This window comes from Ranitomeya variabilis, chromosome 2, assembly GCF_051348905.1.
Source record: "Ranitomeya variabilis isolate aRanVar5 chromosome 2, aRanVar5.hap1, whole genome shotgun sequence".
In the NCBI taxonomy this organism is placed as follows: Eukaryota; Metazoa; Chordata; class Amphibia; order Anura; family Dendrobatidae; genus Ranitomeya; species Ranitomeya variabilis.
The window spans coordinates 878,889,810-878,908,449 of record NC_135233.1 but is presented as its reverse complement, the minus strand read 5'-3'; the positions used below and the strand labels follow the sequence as shown (position 1 = coordinate 878,908,449).

Genomic DNA, 18,640 nt, shown 5'->3' with positions numbered 1-18,640 from the left:
GTGTCTTTTTTCAAAATAAACAAGCCCAACTTCTCCAACCTTTCATCATATGAGAGGCCCTCCATCCCTTGTAATAATCTAGTTGCCTGCCATTGAACTGACTCTAGCTTCTGAATATCCCTTTTTAAAATGTGTAGCTAAAACTGGATCCCATATTATAGAGATAACAATATGTTGGGATTGCATGATTGGATCACTCTTTTTTTACACCTTAAAATCTTGTTTGCTTTTGAGGCTGCTACTTGACATTGAGTACTGCTGCTCAGCCTGCTTGTAACCAGAATACTCAAGTCCTTCTCCTGTTCTGTAGTCCCGAGTATACTCCCATTTAATGTATAGGCAGCAATAGGATTACTTCGTCCCAGGTGTACTACTCTACATTTATCAACATTAAATCTCATTTTCCAAGTGTTTGCCCATTCAGTTATTGCATTAGTTTTGCAATATTCTAATTTCTAGGTCAGATTTTAATATTCTACATGGTTTGGTGTCGTCAGCAAAGACTGACACTATACTCACAATCCCATCCACAAGGTCATTAATAAAGAGGTTAAAAAGAATCAATCCTAGTACAGGTCCCCACTGCTGACTGTATCCCACTTAGAGAACGTGCCATTTATGACAACTCTTTGTTTCCTGTCATTTAGCCAACTTTTTACTCATCAGTTTCCCCCAGTCCTTGACTCTGTAATTTCAGTATAAAGGTACCTTCACACTAAGCGACGCTGCAGCAATATCGACAATGATGCCGATCGCTGCAGCGTCGCTGTTTGGTAGCTGGAGAGCTGTCACACAGACAGCTCTCCAGCGACCAACGATGCCGAAGTCCCCGGGTAACCAGGGTAAACATCGGGTTGCTAAGCGCAGGGCCGCGCTTAGTAACCCGATGTTTACCCTGGTTACCAGTGTTAAATGTAAAAAAACAAACCCTACATACTTACATTCGCGTCCCCCGGGGTCCGCTTCCCTGCACTGTGTGAGCGCCGGCCCTAACAGCAGAGCGGTGACGTCACCGCTGTGCTTTGCTTTCCGGCCGGCACTGACACACTCAGTGCAGGAAGCTCTGAGCAGCAGCGCGGACGCCGGGGGACGTGACAGACATCAAAGAGTGAGTATGTAGTGTTTTTTTTTTTCCTTTACAATGGTAACCAGGGTAAATATCGGGTTACTAAGCGCGGCCCTGCGCTTAGTAACCCGATATTTACCCTGGTTACCATTGTAAAACATCGCTGGCATCGTTGCTTTTGCTGTCAAACACGACGATACATGCCGATCTGATGACCAAATAAAGTTCTGAACTTTCAGCAACGACCAGCGATATCACAGCAGGATCCTGATCGCTGCTGCGTGTCAAACACAACGAGATCGCTATCCAGGACGCTGCAACGTCACGGATCGCTATCGTTATCGTTGTAAAGTCGCTTAGTGTGAAGGTACCTTAAGGCTGTTATATTGAACAGTATCAAATCCCTTTGCAAAGTCCAGATAAATCACATCAGCCGCATTACCATCGTCCAGATTTGCACTTACCGCCTCATAGAAACCCAACATGTTAGTTAGACAAGACCTATCTCACCACTTAAATAAAAAGAAGCTATACATGTTTGGTATCTGCAAACTTACAATGACCTGGAGAATCATAATGTCAAGTCAGTTTTAGCATTTAGTGAACATTGTAAAAAAAAAAAACATTTGTGGAATTGCATTTTTCTTTGCAATTTCACCTCACCTGGATTTTTTTCCCCATTTTCCAGTACACTATATGGTAAAATGAATGATGTAATTCAAAATTTCAACTTGTCTGACAAACAACAATTCCTCATATGGCCATATTGACGGAAAAATAAAAAAGTTATGGCTCTGGGAATAAAGCAGAAAATCACAATGCCAACATCCGAAGGACTTAAGGTACCTTCACACTAAACGATATCGCTAGCGATCCGTGACGTTGCAGCGTCCTGGCTAGCGATATCGTTTAGTTTGACACGCAGCAGCGATCAGGATCCTGCTGTGATGTCGCTGGTCGCTGAATAAAGTTCAGAACTTTATTTGGTCGTCCGATCGCCGTGTATCGTTGTGTTTGACAGCAAAAGCAACGATACCAGCGATATTTTACACTGGTAACCAGGGTAAACATCGGGTTACTAAGCGCAGGGCCGCGCTTAGTAACCCGATGTTTACCCTGGTTACCAGTGTAAAATGTAAAAAAAACAAAGTACATACTTACATTCGCGTCCCCCGGCGTCCTCTTCCCACACTGACTGAGCGCCGCAAAGTGAAAGTGAAAGCACAGCACAGCGGTGACGTCACCGCTGTGCCCTGCTACTGCCGGCGCTCAGTCAGTGCAGGAAGCGGACGCCGGGGGACGCGAATGTAAGTATGTACTGTTTGTTTTTTTTTACATTTTACGCTGGTAACCAGGGTAAACATCGGGTTACTAAGCGCGGCCCTGCGCTTAGCAACCCGATGTTTACCCTGGTTACCCGGGGACCTCGGCATCGTTGGTCGCTGGAGAGCGGTCTGTGTGACAGCTCTCCAGCGACCAAACAGCGACGCTGCAGCGATCGGCATCGTTGTCGCTATCGTTGCAGCGTCGCTTAATGTGAAGGTACCTTTACACCTATTAAACATCTATGTCATATTCTGTGGCAGGACAACTACTTAAATAAGAGGCATTTAGACCCAGGGAGGTCCACGCCACCAACTCCATAATTCTTCTGATGGACACAACACAACACAAACCCACATCTCCATCACTTCCAACATCACTGCCCTCCTTCTCTGGTTGCTGCAACCTTATTGTGAAACCCTTATGAAAGAAAATAACTAGTTACAACATGTCAAACTGATTTTTATGGTTGATCTATGATTAGTTTACTTTTGGGCTAGTAAGTGGAAAATGTATAACACACGTTCAGTATTTGGTGAGTATTTTACATCAGTATTTTTAAGTCATAACCAGGAGTGGGTGATAAATACAGAAGTGGTGACGTGTTTCTATTATACTTTTTCTCTGATTGTTCCTCTCCCGATTTTGGCTTACATATACTGAGGTAAAATACTGACCAGATACTCAATGTGTGCACATGGTCTTGTGCTGTAGTATCTGCTTAATTAATCTATACACACGTTTTATTTTGTTATTGAAATTTATAATGAGAATACTTTATCACAACTTCTTTTTTTTAATATAGGATGAAAGAAAAAAATACACTAGAAAGAAAGTGCGCTTGATTATCCTGGACACTTTCAAAGATGCACTTTTACGTCACTCGCAATGCTCTGTCATGTCTGATGAAAACTCCATAGTGAACAGAGCAATTAGGAGGCCAGATGTCAAAGTAAGCAATTTATCTAATAATAGAGAAAACAGGTAGACTGCACCACCGCCTATAGAATGTAGTGGAAGCTGCTCACCTGCGTTTGGAAATCAAGACGTCCGATCACGGGTGCTGTGCTCAACAGAATATCAGTCATATCCAATAACAAAGTGAAGAAGAAGAGAGCACTCTCCAATCGTCCGAAGCAGGTAACTTTATTCACATACGGTAAAACATCTTCACGACCTGGGGTGCTATACAATGAGAGCGGCAAGCCTTCGGACGATTGTAGAGTGCTCTCTTCTTCTTCACTTTGTTATAAGCAATTTATCTATTGTATATAAAAGCTGATGTTTTCAAGCATAAACTAAGAAAAATGTATATGTTAGCAAACAAGAACAAGCACGTTGGCAGTCTGCATAACTCAGATTTACTTCATTTATAGGCGGCAATGACTACACTTTCACCTCTGTGCCATGATTATGAAACTCAAAACCACCGAGACTAAAGACTTTCAAACAAAGAACATTACTTGTTACTGTTCGCAACACATCCTTATCAGTTACAGTTATAGCAGCGGGTTTCAAACATTCCACATTTCTCATTTTCCCTGCTTCTCCTCTTTCGGCCTCGAGTACGTGCCCAGGTTGAACCGCTTTTTGCATAATACAGCATTTTCTCTGTCCAAACTCACTGTGCTTGGGGATTTCCTCAGCTGTTTTACACCGGATCTGAGGGCATCAGCCCATGCAACGAGATGCCACATTATGGAGCTGACGTGCCCACAGGGCAGTGGGGTACTCGGTACCGGGTCCGGTCGCAAAGGGGGCTGTCACGGTGGCTGCAACCCTGTCCGTGGCCCTGGGCATCAATATTAATGGGGATTAAATGTTCAAAGTTTGTTGTGACGCCACCTGTGGAGTTTGGTCAATAGGGGACCGATGCTGCATTAGAGGGGTCCCCTGCGGGATGTTGCAGCAGCCCAGATGTTACTCTTCCCACAGGTGAAGCAGGGTCCCCAGGGGTCCTATGGTGTGTGACGCAGATGGTAAGGCCGGTGAATAAATGGAGGACACAAGTGATAAGTCTTTACCTGGTTTACTTGTGGGTGACAGGCCACAGTCCAGGGTACCAGGTACGGATGATCGTGGTCCAACCGACTCAGAGTCAAATTAGAGTTCTCTTTTCCCAGTAGAGGTCCATGAGCCTTTCTTCCCTGCACCTTTCTAAGTGAGGTCCCTGCTGCTTTAAGCTTCCTGCAAGGTCATCCAGTTTCCCCCTGTCCTGGGACAGGTACTTGCATGACGGCCAGCTTGAGCCTTTTCACAGGGACTCACAGATGCCCCGGGCTCCTCCAGTGCTGCTGCGTCTCAGGCGTGATGCGGGCAGCTGATGTGTAGTGTTATGCCCTCCAGCTCTGCTCCGTGTCCTAGAGTCCACAAAAGCCTTGGGCTCCCGGTTCCCGGCTATTGCGCTTCAGCTCCGAGGGTGCCCTGCCACAGTTCCCCTCTGAGCTCTATCTCTCTCCTGTGCTCCTTTGCTTCCGGGTGCTCCACATTCAACAACCCTTCAGGTTCTCTCACTCCTTTCCAGAAGCTGCAGCTCCCTCGTGGCTGCCAGGCCTCTCTTGTCTGCACTCAGTTCCAGACTTCCTTCTCCTTCAGTGTCTCTCAACAACTAACTAGCTTCTCCTCCAGGTCAGGATACATAGAGCCTAGGGAAGCTCCACTGAATCCGGGTGCTGAGCTCCCCCTCCTGGCCTGGATTCAGAATGTGCTGCATGTGTGTGCCTTACCTGGTGAAGAGAACTCCTTTGCCTCTGAGCAAGACATCACCTTCCCCAAACGAAAAGCAACCGGTAACCTGGGGTGCTGCAGAGCCACAATAACGCTATTGGAAAAAGGAACTAGAGTGGACCCTCTGGACCATGGAAAAGACCTACACCTGGGCGAGCGGACCTAGTGGAGACCAACCCCTATACAGGGACCATCAGGGGCAAGCCCCGAGGTCATAAACCACAGTGGCCAAACCAAGAGGGGCGGCTCAGAAGGAGAGGAAGACAAGAACTAGGGAGAAACCAAGGGAGGATGGAGAACAGAATAACTGAACCCTGAAAGGTGGGACCAAGAGCGAAGTACGAGGAAGGCGGGCATCAGACCAGGACTGCTGGAGAGCTGAGATGGGAGAAGACTGTGGAAAGAGAGAGTGTGTTAAAGGAAACCACGGAAGGAAAGACTAATTAGAAACAGAGGAACTGGGTACTGACAAGACAGAGCACAAGGTATGAACGAACAGAGCAGAGCGACAGGCTAAGCTTACAGAGCTCTAGAATGCAAGATACGGAGCACAAGAAAGAGCGTGCAGGTCAGAGATACTAGCAGAAAGCTTTATGACAATCAGGCAGCTCCATGCAGAGGAGGCAGACTTATATACCGTAAGCCTTACCCGGATTGGCCGTAGGGGATTTCAGAATCCAGGCATTCAAGGGAAGAGGGTATATAGGGGAAGTAACCATTCGCCCTCTATGGAACCCAGAGTGCCTGCACAGACACCGGACCCCCCGAGCAGAGCGAGAAACCGGAAGTGGGGAAGAAGCAAAATGAGGATGAGGGGTCGAGTTCCCGCCTCTGCACAGGGGGAATCTTGGGCCATTTCCGCTGCTATCTCCCATTCTTCTTCTGCCGCAGTGGAGCCTGCTCAGTGGAGACGTCGGTCCCAGCGTCTCGTCCAGTCTGACTCTGTACAAAGAGTTACTGCTGCTTTTCCTGCTTCTGCCATGGAAGTCAGTGCTGGGCAGCGGCGAGCAGATGCTTCTGGGACTAAGTCATGCTTTTCTCGTTCTGAGCATGCCCAGAGTAAGATCTCTCAGTGGAGATCGAGGGTCACATGATCAGATACTGCAACTAAGGCCATTGGTCCTTCAGGAAGGTCCTGTAGGTGCTCACGCTCTGTGGCAGCCTCTCATTGGTCCTTCTAGGAAGGTCCTGTACGTGCTGCAACTATTTAAGGCTCGCATGGCCGCACGGCTAGTATTGTTCTATGTTATGTGCTTTGCGTCAGCGTGGTCATGTGAGTTTGTGTTCAGGGACCCGGCTGAAATAAGCCCCTAGAATGCTGGCACCTCCGGCAAGGAGTTTGTGTGCATGCATGACCACTGACTGCTCTCAGTTGAGTAGTTAGCCTGTGCCACTGTGAAGCTAACAGGGCGCAGTGCTTTGAGTTTCGGCTACTCTGTGAAGTAACAGGGTTAGCTCATACCGCCATATAGTTCCGCCGTTTGCTAGCAGCAGGTTCTCCTGCACGGTGGACCCCGGGCTGCGAACGCATCAATTATAATAAAACCTCTATATTTACTCGGTGCTTTCCGCTAGCCCTAACAGAGCGCGCCAGGACCCGGAAGCAGAGCGGTGGGGATGAGCAGCAGCAGGGAGAGCAGGTACCAAAGCAGGAGAAGCGAGGCCAGTGCACCGGGACCCGGAAGTGGAGTGGCAGGGATGAGCAGCAGCAGGAGAAGCGGTAACTGTACCCCTTCCTTGCAACTCCCCCCACCCAGACTGGAAAGAATTTTGTTCAAAACACGAGGTGCATTGATATTCTCTAAGAGCTCCCACGACCTCTCCTCAGGACCAAAACCCTTCCAATCAATCAGGAAAAAATCTCTCCCACGAACCTTTTTCATAGCTAAAGTATCCCTCACCTCAAATATGTTATCAGCACCGACAGGTTGAGGAGAGGTACTGGAAGAAGGAAGGAAGTGGTTAAAGAAGCAGGTTTGAGCAGAGATACATGGAAGGTGTTGGGAATACGGAGCAAGGCAGGCAATTTCAGCTTGTTAGCGACATCGTTGACTCGACTCAGAATCTCAAAGGAACCAATGTAGCGTGGACCAAGTTTATAAGATGGTATCTTGAGTCTGATGAACCTTGAAGAAAGCCACACCTTGTTGCCGGGCATAAAAGAAGGAGAGTCTAATCACCTCTTGTCGGCATGTCTTTTCATCCTTAAAGACACCTTATTGAGTGCCTCTTTAACTTCGCCCCAGATCGTGGAAAATCTCAGAGTTAGAGAATCGGCTACTGGTACCCCAGAGGCTGGAGATATTGGAAGAAGCATACCTGGGTGCTGTCCAGAAACAATAAAGAAAGAGGTTTTTGCAGAGGACTCACTGGAGTGATTATTGTAAGCAAACTCAGCCCAAGGAAGCAGACTGACCCAATCGTATTGATGAGCATTGGTGAAGTGTCGAAGATAGGCAGCCAAAATCTGATTTGTCCGCTCTACCTGACCATTAGTTTGAGGGTGGTAAGCTGAAGAAAAATCTAGAGACACCTTCAAGAGTTTGCATAAAGCCCTCCAAAGGCGAGACGTAAATTGAACTCCTCTGTCGGACATGATGTGCTGTGGGAAACCATAGAATCTGAAGATGTTCAAGATAAAAACCTTCGCCAACTCAGGATCAGAGGGTAACCCGGGCAGGGAAACAAACTGAGCCATTTTGAAAAACCGATCCACAACCACAAGGATGACTGTACAGCCTGAAGAACTTGGTAGATCGGTAATAAAGTCCATGGCAATATACTGCCATGGCACAGACGGAACTGGAAGAGGAAGCAGGGCTCCATAAGGTAACTGTCTAGGGACCTTGTTCTTGGCACAGGAAGGACAAGAAGTGACAAATTCTTTGACGTCCAGACGTAAAGTAGGCCACCAATATTAGTGAGTGATGAGAAGGAAAGATTTCTTGATTCCCGCGTTACTGGCCAATTTAGAAGAATGGCCCCAGCGTAACACCCTCTCCCTGTCAGTTTCCGATACAAGAGTTTTACCTGGTGGCGGACAGATCATCCTTAAAGGGGCCACGGTAATGATCTTGGAAGGATCCACAATGTACGCCGGTTCTTTCTCTTTCTCCCCCAGCTGAAATTACCTAGACAGCGCATCTGCTTTGACGTTCCTGTTGCCCGGCAGGAAGCGTAGCTCAACCTCGAAACGGGCAAAAAACAGGGACCATCTGGCCTGTCGAGGATTAAGTCTCTGTGCAGTTTGGAGATAGGCTAGATTCTTATGGTCGGAGAAAATTACAAATGGATGTACGGCTCCCTCCAGAAGATACCTCCATTCTTCTAAAGCCAGTTTAACGGCTAGCAACTCCTGATCTCCAATGGTATAATTGTGCTCAGATGCAGAAAATGCTTCAGAGAAGAAGCCACAAGGAACCATTCAACCTTTGGAAGTCCTCTGAGAGAGCACCGCTCCGGCACCCGTGGAAGAGGCATCCACTTCTAGAATGAAAGGTTGGTTAACCTCAGGTCGGTGCAACACTGGAGCAGTGGAAAAAAACTGCTTCAGGAGTACAAAGGCTTTCTCTGCTTCCAGGGTCCAAGTTTTCGAGTTGGAACTTTTACGGGTGAGATCACAGAGGAGAAATTAGATATAAATTGCCTATAATAATTGGCGAATCCAAGAAATCGCTGGATGGCTTTCACCCCGCAGAGTCACGGCTAATTCAGAATGGCATTTACTTTTTCGGGATCCATCTTAAGGCCGGAATCTGAGATAATGTATCCAAGAAAAGCAAAGAAGTCTGCTCGAAGAGACATTTCTCATGTTTAGCATAAAGATGATTCTCTCTCAGACATTGCAGGACCATACGGACACTTCTTCTATGGGACGGCAAATCTGCCAAAAAAACAAGGATGTCATCCAGGTACACCACTACACAGGAGTAGAGAAGGTCTCGAAAAATGTCATTGACGAATTCTTTAAATACTGTGGGGGCATTGCAGAGGCCGAACGGCATGACTAAATATTCATAATGGCCATCACGGGTGTTAAAGGCGGTCTTCCACTCGTCTTCGGAGTGAATACGGATTAGGTTGTAAGCACCCCACAGATCGAGTTTAGTGAAAATTCGAGCTCCCCTAAGTCGGTCAAAGAGCTCTGGGATGAGGAGTAGTGGGTACCTGTTCTTAACTGTGATGTTATTCAGACCCTGGTAGTCCATGCAAGGACGAAGAGAACCGTCCTTCTTGACGAAGAAAAATCCCGCTCCCACAGGGGAGAAGCATCTTCGAATGAATACTTTAGGTAAATTCTCCTGGATATACTCGGAAATAGCCTGGGTCTCCGCAGGAGATAGCGGGTAGATTCTACCTCTAGGCGGTATGCTACCGGGGAGGAGCTCAATCAGGAAATCGTAGGAACGAGGACCCAGAAGCAGAGCGGCGGGTGTCATGATTCTCAATGGCGAGAGAACATAGCCCAGCATATATGAGAACTAGCTCTTGGAAGATGGAAACTATACTGACCATGAACTAAACCTGCCGCACAACTAGAAGTGGCCGGGTAGCATGCCTACGTTTTTTTATCCCTAGATGCCCAGCGCCAGCCGGAGAACTACCTAATCCTAGCAGAGGGAAAGACAGTCCTGGCTCACCTCTAGAGAAATTTCCCCAAAAGGCAGACAGAGGCCCCCACATATATTGGCGGTGATTTTAGATGAAATGACAAACGTAGTATGAAAATAGGTTTAGCAAAATCGAGGTCCGCTTACTAGATAGCAGGAAGACAGAGAGGGCACTTTCATGGTCAGCAGAAAACCCTATCAAAACACCATCCAGAAATTACTTTAAGACTCTAGCATTAACTCATAACACCAGAGTGGCAATTTCCGATCACAAGAGCTTTCCAGACACAGTAACGAAACAGCAGCTGTGAACAGGAACAAAAATGCAAAAACACACAAGGACAAAAGTCCAACTTAACTGGGAGTTGTCTGGTAGCAGGAACATGCACAGAAGGGCTTCTGATTACATTGATGACCGGCATGAAACTGACAGAGGAGCAAGGTTATATAGCGACTCCCACATCCTGATAGGAGCAGGTGAACAGAGGGGATGATGCACACAAGTTCAATTCCACAAGTGGCCACCGGGGGAGCCCAGAATCCAATTTCACAACAGTACCCCCCCCTCAAGGAGGGGGCACCGAACCCTTACCAGAACCACCAGGGCGATCAGGATGAGCCCTATGAAAGGCACGGACAAGATCGGAGGCATGAACATCAGAGGCAGTGACCCAAGAATTATCCTCCTGACCGTATCCCTTCCATTTGACCAGATACTGGAGTTTCCGTCTGGAAACACGAGAGTCTAAGATCTTTTCCACAACGTACTCCAACTCACCCTCAACCAACACCGGAGCAGGAGGCTCAACGGAAGGCACAACCGGTACCTCATACCTGCGCAACAATGACCGATGAAAAACATTATGAATCGAAAAGGATGCAGGGAGGTCCAAACGGAAGGACACAGGGTTAAGAATCTCCAATATCTTGTACGGGCCGATGAACCGAGGCTTAAACTTAGGAGAAGAAACCCTCATAGGGACAAAACGAGAAGACAACCACACCAAGTCCCCAACACAAAGCCGAGGACCAACACGACGACGGCGGTTGGCAAAAAGCTGAGTCTTCTCCTGGGACAACTTCAAATTGTCCACCACCTGCCCCCAAATCTGATGCAACCTCTCCACCACAGCATCCACTCCAGGACAATCCGAAGATTCCACTTGACCGGAGGAAAATCGAGGATGAAACCCCGAATTACAGAAAAACGGGGACACCAAGGTGGCAGAGCTGGCCCGATTATTGAGGGCGAACTCCGCCAAAGGCAAAAAAGCAACCCAATCATCCTGATCCGCAGACACAAAACACCTCAAATATGTCTCCAAGGTCTGATTAGTCCGCTCGGTCTGGCCATTAGTCTGAGGATGGAAAGCAGACGAAAAAGACAAATCTATGCCCATCCTAGCACAGAATGCCCGCCAAAATCTAGACACGAATTGGGTCCCTCTGTCAGAAACGATATTCTCCGGAATACCATGCAAACGAACAACATTTTGAAAAAACAGAGGAACCAACTCGGAAGAAGAAGGCAACTTAGGCAAGGGAACCAGATGGACCATCTTAGAGAAACGGTCACACACCACCCAGATGACAGACATCTTCTGAGAAACAGGCAGATCCGAAATAAAATCCATCGAGATGTGCGTCCAAGGCCTCTTCGGGATAGGCAAGGGTAACAACAATCCACTAGCCCGAGAACAACAAGGCTTGGCCCGAGCACAAACGTCACAAGACTGCACAAAGCCTCGCACATCTCGTGACAGGGAAGGCCACCAGAAGGACCTTGCCACCAAATCCCTGGTACCAAAGATTCCAGGATGACCTGCCAACGCAGAAGAATGAACCTCAGAGATGACTCTACTGGTCCAATCATCAGGAACAAACAGTCTACCAGGTGGGCAACGATCAGGTCTATCCGCCTGAAACTCCTGCAAGGCCCGCCGCAGGTCTGGAGAAACGGCAGACAATATCACTCCATCTTTAAGGATACCTGTGGGCTCAGAATTACCAGGGGAGTCAGGCTCAAAACTCCTAGAAAGGGCATCCGCCTTAACATTCTTAGAACCCGGTAGGTACGACACCACAAAATTAAACCGAGAGAAAAACAACGACCAGCGCGCCTGTCTAGGATTCAGGCGCCTGGCAGACTCAAGGTAAATTAAATTTTTGTGGTCAGTCAATACCACCACCTGATGTCTGGCCCCCTCAAGCCAGTGACGCCACTCCTCAAAAGCCCACTTCATGGCCAAAAGCTCCCGATTCCCAATATCATAATTCCGCTCGGCGGGCGAAAATTTACGGGAAAAAAAAGCACAAGGTCTCATCACGGAGCAGTCGGAACTTCTCTGCGACAACACCGCCCCAGCTCCGATTTCAGAAGCGTCGACCTCAACCTGAAAAGGAAGAGCAACATCAGGCTGACGCAACACTGGGGCAGAAGAAAAGCGGCGCTTGAGCTCCCGAAAGGCCTCCACAGCATCAGGGGACCAATCAGCAACATCAGCACCCTTCTTAGCCAAATCAGTCAATGGTTTTACAACATCAGAAAAACCAGCAATAAATCGACGATAAAAGTTAGCAAAGCCCAAAAATTTCTGAAGACTCTTAAGAGAAGAGGGTTGCGTCCAATCACCAATAGCCTGAACCTTGACAGGATCCATCTCGATGGAAGAGGGGGAAAAAATGTATCCCAAGAAGGAAATCTTTTGAACCCCAAAAACACACTTAGAACCCTTCACACACAAGGAATTAGACCGCAAAACCTGAAAAACCCTCCTGACCTGCTGGACATGAGAGTCCCAGTCATCCGAAAAAATCAGAATATCATCCAGATACACAATCATAAATTTATCCAAATAATCGCGGAAAATGTCATGCATAAAGGACTGGAAGACTGAAGGGGCATTAGAAAGACCAAAAGGCATCACCAAATACTCAAAATGGCCCTCGGGCGTATTAAATGCGGTTTTCCACTCATCCCCCTGCTTGATTCGCACCAAATTATACGCCCCACGGAGATCAATCTTAGAGAACCACTTGGCCCCCTTTATACGAGCAAACAAATCAGTAAGCAGTGGTAACGGATATTGATATTTAACCGTGATTTTATTCAAAAGTCGATAATCAATACACGGCCTCAAAGAGCCGTCTTTCTTAGACACAAAGAAAAAACCGGCTCCTAAGGGAGATGACGAAGGACGAATATGTCCCTTTTCCAAGGACTCCTTTATATATTCTCGCATAGCAGCGTGTTCAGGCACAGACAGATTAAATAAACGACCCTTAGGGTATTTACTACCCGGGATCAAGTCTATGGCACAATCGCACTCCCGGTGCGGAGGTAGTGAACCAACCTTGGGTTCTTCAAAAACGTCACGAAAGTCAGACAAGAATTCAGGAATCTCAGAGGGAATAGATGATGAAATGGAAACCAAAGGTACGTCCCCATGAGTTCCTTTACATCCCCAGCTTAACACAGACATAGCTCTCCAGTCGAGGACTGGGTTATGAGATTGCAGCCATGGCAATCCCAGCACCAAAACATCATGCAGATTATACAGCACCAGAAAGCTAATAACCTCCTGGTGATCCGGATTAACACGCATAGTCACTTGTGTCCAGTATTGTGGTTTATTACTAGCCAATGGGGTGGAGTCAATCCCTTTCAGAGGTATCGGAGCCTCCAATGGCTCCAAATCATACCCACAGCGTTTGGCAAAGGACCAATCCATAAGACTCAAAGCAGCGCCAGAGTCGACATAGGCGTCCGCGGTAATAGATGACAAAGAACAAATCAGGGTCACAGATAGAATAAACTTAGACTGTAAAGTGCTAATTGAAACAGACTTGTCAGGCTTCTTAGTACGCTTAAAGCATGCTGATATAACATGAGTTGAATCACCACAATAGAAGAACAACCCATTTTTACGTCTAAAATTCTGCCGCTCGCTTCTGGACAGAATTCTATCACATTGCATATTTTCTGGCGTCTTCTCAGTAGACACCGCCAAATGGTGCACAGGTTTGCGCTCCCGCAGACGCCTATCGATCTGAATAGCCATCGTCATGGACTCATTCAGACCCGCAGGCACAGGGAACCCCACCATAACATCCTTAATGGCATCAGAGAGACCTTCTCTGAAAATCGCCGCCAGGGCGCACTCATTCCACTGAGTAAGCACAGACCATTTGCGGAATTTTTGGCAGTATATTTCAGCTTCATCTTGCCCCTGAGACAAGGACATCAAGGCCTTTTCCGCCTGAAGCTCTAAATGAGGTTCCTCATAAAGCAACCCCAAGGCCAGAAAAAACGCATCCACATTGAGCAACGCAGGATCCCCTGGTGCCAATGCAAAAGCCCAGTCTTGAGGGTCGCCCCGGAGCAAGGACATTACAATCCTGACCTGCTGTGCAGGGTCTCCGGCAGAGCGAGACTTCAGGGACAAAAACAATTTGCAATTATTTTTAAAATTTTGAAAGTGAGATCTATTCCCCGAGAAGAACTCAGGCAAAGGAATTCTAGGCTCAGACATAGGTGCATGAACAACAAAATCTTGCAAATTTTGTACCTTTGTGGCGAGATTATTCAAACCTGTAGCTACACTCTGAAGATCCATTTGAAACAGGTGAACACAGAGCCATTCAAGGATTAGAAGGAGAGAAATAGAGGAAGGCTGCAGTATAGGCAGACTAGCAAGTGATTCAATTAAGAGCACACTCAGAACTAGAGGAAAAAAAAAAATAATAAATTGTAGCAGACTTCTTTTTTCTCTCCTTTCTCAGCCAGTAATTTAACCCTTTTTTGGGCCGGTCAAACTGTCATGATTCTCAATGGCGAGAGAACATAGCCCAGCATATATGAGAACTAGCTCTTGGAAGATGGAAACTATACTGACCATGAACTAAACCTGCCGCACAACTAGAAGTGGCCGGGTAGCATGCCTACGTTTTTTTATCCCTAGATGCCCAGCGCCAGCCGGAGAACTACCTAATCCTAGCAGAGGAAAAGACAGTCCTGGCTCACCTCTAGAGAAATTTCCCCAAAAGGCAGACAGAGGCCCCCACATATATTGGCGGTGATTTTAGATGAAATGACAAACGTAGTATGAAAATAGGTTTAGCAAAATCGAGGTCCGCTTACTAGATAGCAGGAAGACAGAGAGGGCACTTTCATGGTCAGCAGAAAACCCTATCAAAACACCATCCAGAAATTACTTTAAGACTCTAGCATTAACTCATAACACCAGAGTGGCAATTTCCGATCACAAGAGCTTTCCAGACACAGTAACGAAACAGCAGCTGTGAACAGGAACAAAAATGCAAAAACACACAAGGACAAAAGTCCAACTTAACTGGGAGTTGTCTGGTAGCAGGAACATGCACAGAAGGGCTTCTGATTACATTGATGACCGGCATGAAACTGACAGAGGAGCAAGGTTATATAGCGACTCCCACATCCTGATAGGAGCAGGTGAACAGAGGGGATGATGCACACAAGTTCAATTCCACAAGTGGCCACCGGGGGAGCCCAGAATCCAATTTCACAACAGGCGGGGACGAGCAGTGGCAGGGAGAGCAGGTACCACAGCAGGAGAAGCGAGGCCAGCGCGCCGGGACCTCGGAATTGGAGCGGCGGGGACGAGCAGCAGCAGGAGAAGCGGTAACAGTAACCTGCATCCCCATACTGTCATGGCCCTGCTTTCATCTTCCAATTCTTCACTGCTGCCAGTCTGCTGCACTGCTATATATCTAGCCTGGTGGTCCCTAGATGGCTGGGCACTGCACTTTAACGTGGCGAAGCTGCTGGGTATCCTGGGCTCTGTCCCCTGCCCAAGCTGCCTGGGCACCCTGGCTCCTACTGGATCTAACTCGGAAGCTGTTCCTAACTTACCCCAGCTAGCTCCTCCTATTGTTAACTATTTACACCACTAATTATGATATGGTGTCATGGGCCCCATCTAGTGGGACGAATAGGGTACTACGCTTTCTCTATGCACAAACAAAACTTAATAATAAATATATAACATTTACATGAAGATAACATCACATGGGGAAGGGAGTATGATACGGTCCCAGTACACCCCTTACAGCAGAACCACTGATATCCACAGTTATACATGCATGAGGCCACCAGCCATCTTATAATTTGGGGATGTTCATCATCACATTGTTCTCCCAGAGATGTCTGTCAGCAGATTTCTCAGAGAACACAGGGATGCTAGGTCAGACGAGCGCTCCTATGTATTGGAGAGTCGGCAGAGATGGCATAATTCAGCTGACAGTCTTCTAATGTGTGTAGTTTTTCTTAAGGGGATTGTCTGGTCTAAAATGAAAAGTCTACAGTCACTCAGTGTGACTGCAGACTTTTGAATCTTCTCAGCTCACGCACTCTGCTATGCGAGGATTCGCTGTTCTCTGCCCTGGGAACAGTAGTCAGGTATGCAACATGCATATTCCCAGGCAGAATTTGTCTATTTGGCAAGGCCTCTCTCCATACACTTATACAGTTATGCCACTGCCAGTACAGAGATACTGCCCCCATTGCGCCCACAAATATGAGTAGTCCTTCTGTTCCTCCTATAACAACATTAGTTTTAGGGTTCATTCAGTGCTCTTGTTTGGTAACTAAGAGTGCACATTATGCCTTTTAGTGGGGCACTATAATGGGGGAAAAAACAAAGCTCATTGCTTAGCCATACAGGACCCAGAGTTGTTCCTTAAAGTAAATTAAAACAAAAGAGGGTGTTTCTTCAGCAAAGACAAATCCAATTAAAATTGAAAAAACCCTTCTTTATTAAAGTAGTAAAAAATGAAAAAACACACTGATCACCATGAAAGTCCACAATACATAACCGACGCGTTTCAGCTAGAAGCTAAAAGCCTTAATCATGGCATGTAGCAGTGGAAAAAAGAGGTTACTATATAGATAAAGCTCTGAAATAACACAGATGTCTCAATGACATTAATCAGGTCCACTTGAAGTTTTAACCCTGTGAGGTACAGAAAGAATTGAGTATATGAAACCTATAGTATAAGTGGGAAATAAAGTAGTAAACAAATATATATTATAAAACAATTAATAATGCGCAAAATACAAATATAAAAAAAAAATATATACCGTATATATATATATATATATATATATATATATATATATATATATATTTCTTCTTTTTTTTCCTTTCTTTCTTCCTATTCCCTTTCTCTTCATTCTTTTTCCTTCTCTATATAAGTAGTATAAAGAATAATATTGTAAAATCAAATCTTGCCCGGTATTCATACCAAGTGGAACTCTAGTTTTCAGTTTAAAAATGCAGTACAATTCATATTCAATATTTTCTTCTATGATCTCCCCTCTTGAGCGATTTAAAAACTTTCTCAATACCAGAAAATTTAAGTGGACTGATATTACCTTGATGATTGTTAATAGTTTGTTAACAGCAGAGATGTTAATTGCTGATTAGGGTTGAGCGACTTTCATTTTTTTAAGATCGAGTCGGGTTTTGTGAAACCCGACTTTGTCCAGAGTCGAGTCGAGTGCAGTCGGCCGATTATCGCTAAAAGTCGGGGATCGACTCAAACACGAAACCCAATGCAAGTCAATGGGGAAGCATAGTCGGCAGTGAGTGGAGGCCAGCAAAACACCTTCAGTGGCCATTATAATGCCAAAAACCATTCTTGTTTCTGAAGCTTGTCAATCTTAATTAACTTTATAATAATAGTTGTTCATTGGAACTTGGGGGTCATTTGGCAAAAGTTGTGGGGGGTAGGGCTGGTTCAAGGTTTTAGTGGGCCCAGGAATCGTGGACTACGTCACGGCGGTGGAGCAGGGAGAGGTAAGTATTTCAACGTTGCAAGTGCTGTGATCCTGAGCAAGCAGGGGTGGCCCACTCGTTCGCATTGGCACTGGCACAGGGCCCCTCAAAGTACAGCGGTGTGTTTGCATGGCGGGGGCGCCTCCCACCAGCAGCGACACTTTTGCGTACTCTGAGGGGCCCTGTGCCAGTGACGTCGCCAACGAGTATGCCCCCCCACCTGATGAAGGAACCTGCACTTTCATCTGCACCTTCCTCTTTGTCCCTGTGTAAGGTGGTATAACATGCGGGAAGGGGAACCTTACTTTCAGCAGGGTCAGATTCTGGCTGTGTAGAGTGCAAGGGGAATGTAGTGGTCTAGGTCAATGTACTAGCAGACTCATCTAGCAGTGGCTGGGCAATGGGCAGGATGAGGAGGAAACAGATATAGGGCCAAAGAATAAATTAGGCTAAATGCAGTTCAAAATTGGTAACAGGACTAAACAGGCGGCATTGCTTTGTTCAGTGGAGTAGCAAACCCAAGAGCAGCAGACACTGTTTTAAGGGCCCAACCACACTAGTAGGCCAAATGCAGTTTAATATCTGCTACTGTAGGCCAAAAGCCAGAAGGTTGAAGCTCAGCTGTATTCAGTTGAGGTCAACACCAGGGAGGGGCAGACACCGTTAGTAGGCCGTAAACAAAGTTGAAGGTCAAATGCAGTTTTATATCTGATACTATAGGCCGAAAGCCAGAAGGTTGAAGCTCAGCTGTATTCAGTTGAGGGCAAACACCAGGGAGAGCAGACACCGTTAGTAGGCCCGTAACCACCAATTTTTAAAAACACAGCACTTAATGAGAGCCAGAAGGTTGAAGCTCAGCTGTATTCAGTTGAGGGCAAACACCAGGGAGGGGCAGACACCGTTAGTAGGCCCGTAACCACCAATTTTTAAAAACACAGCACTTAATGAGAGCCAGAAGGTTGAAGCTCAGCTGTATTCAGTTGAGGTCAACACCAGGGAGGGGCAGACACCGTTAGTAGGCCGTAAACAAAGTTGAAGGTCAAATGCAGTTTTATATCTGATACTATAGGCCGAAAGCCAGAAGGTTGAAGCTCAGCTGT

The 18,640-nt window shown here is 46.6% G+C and overlaps 1 protein-coding gene across 1 annotated transcript in view; it reads left to right on the top strand.

Moving 5' to 3' along the window:
• LOC143808076 (putative cation-transporting ATPase 13A5) overlaps window positions 1–18,640 on the top strand; it is a 124,244-nt gene that overhangs the window by 12,963 nt on the left and 92,641 nt on the right. The window contains exon 3 of the mRNA XM_077290333.1: window positions 3,195–3,341. Coding sequence (XP_077146448.1) covers window positions 3,195–3,341 — 147 coding nt within the window. The remainder of the gene's footprint in view (window positions 1–3,194; window positions 3,342–18,640) is intronic.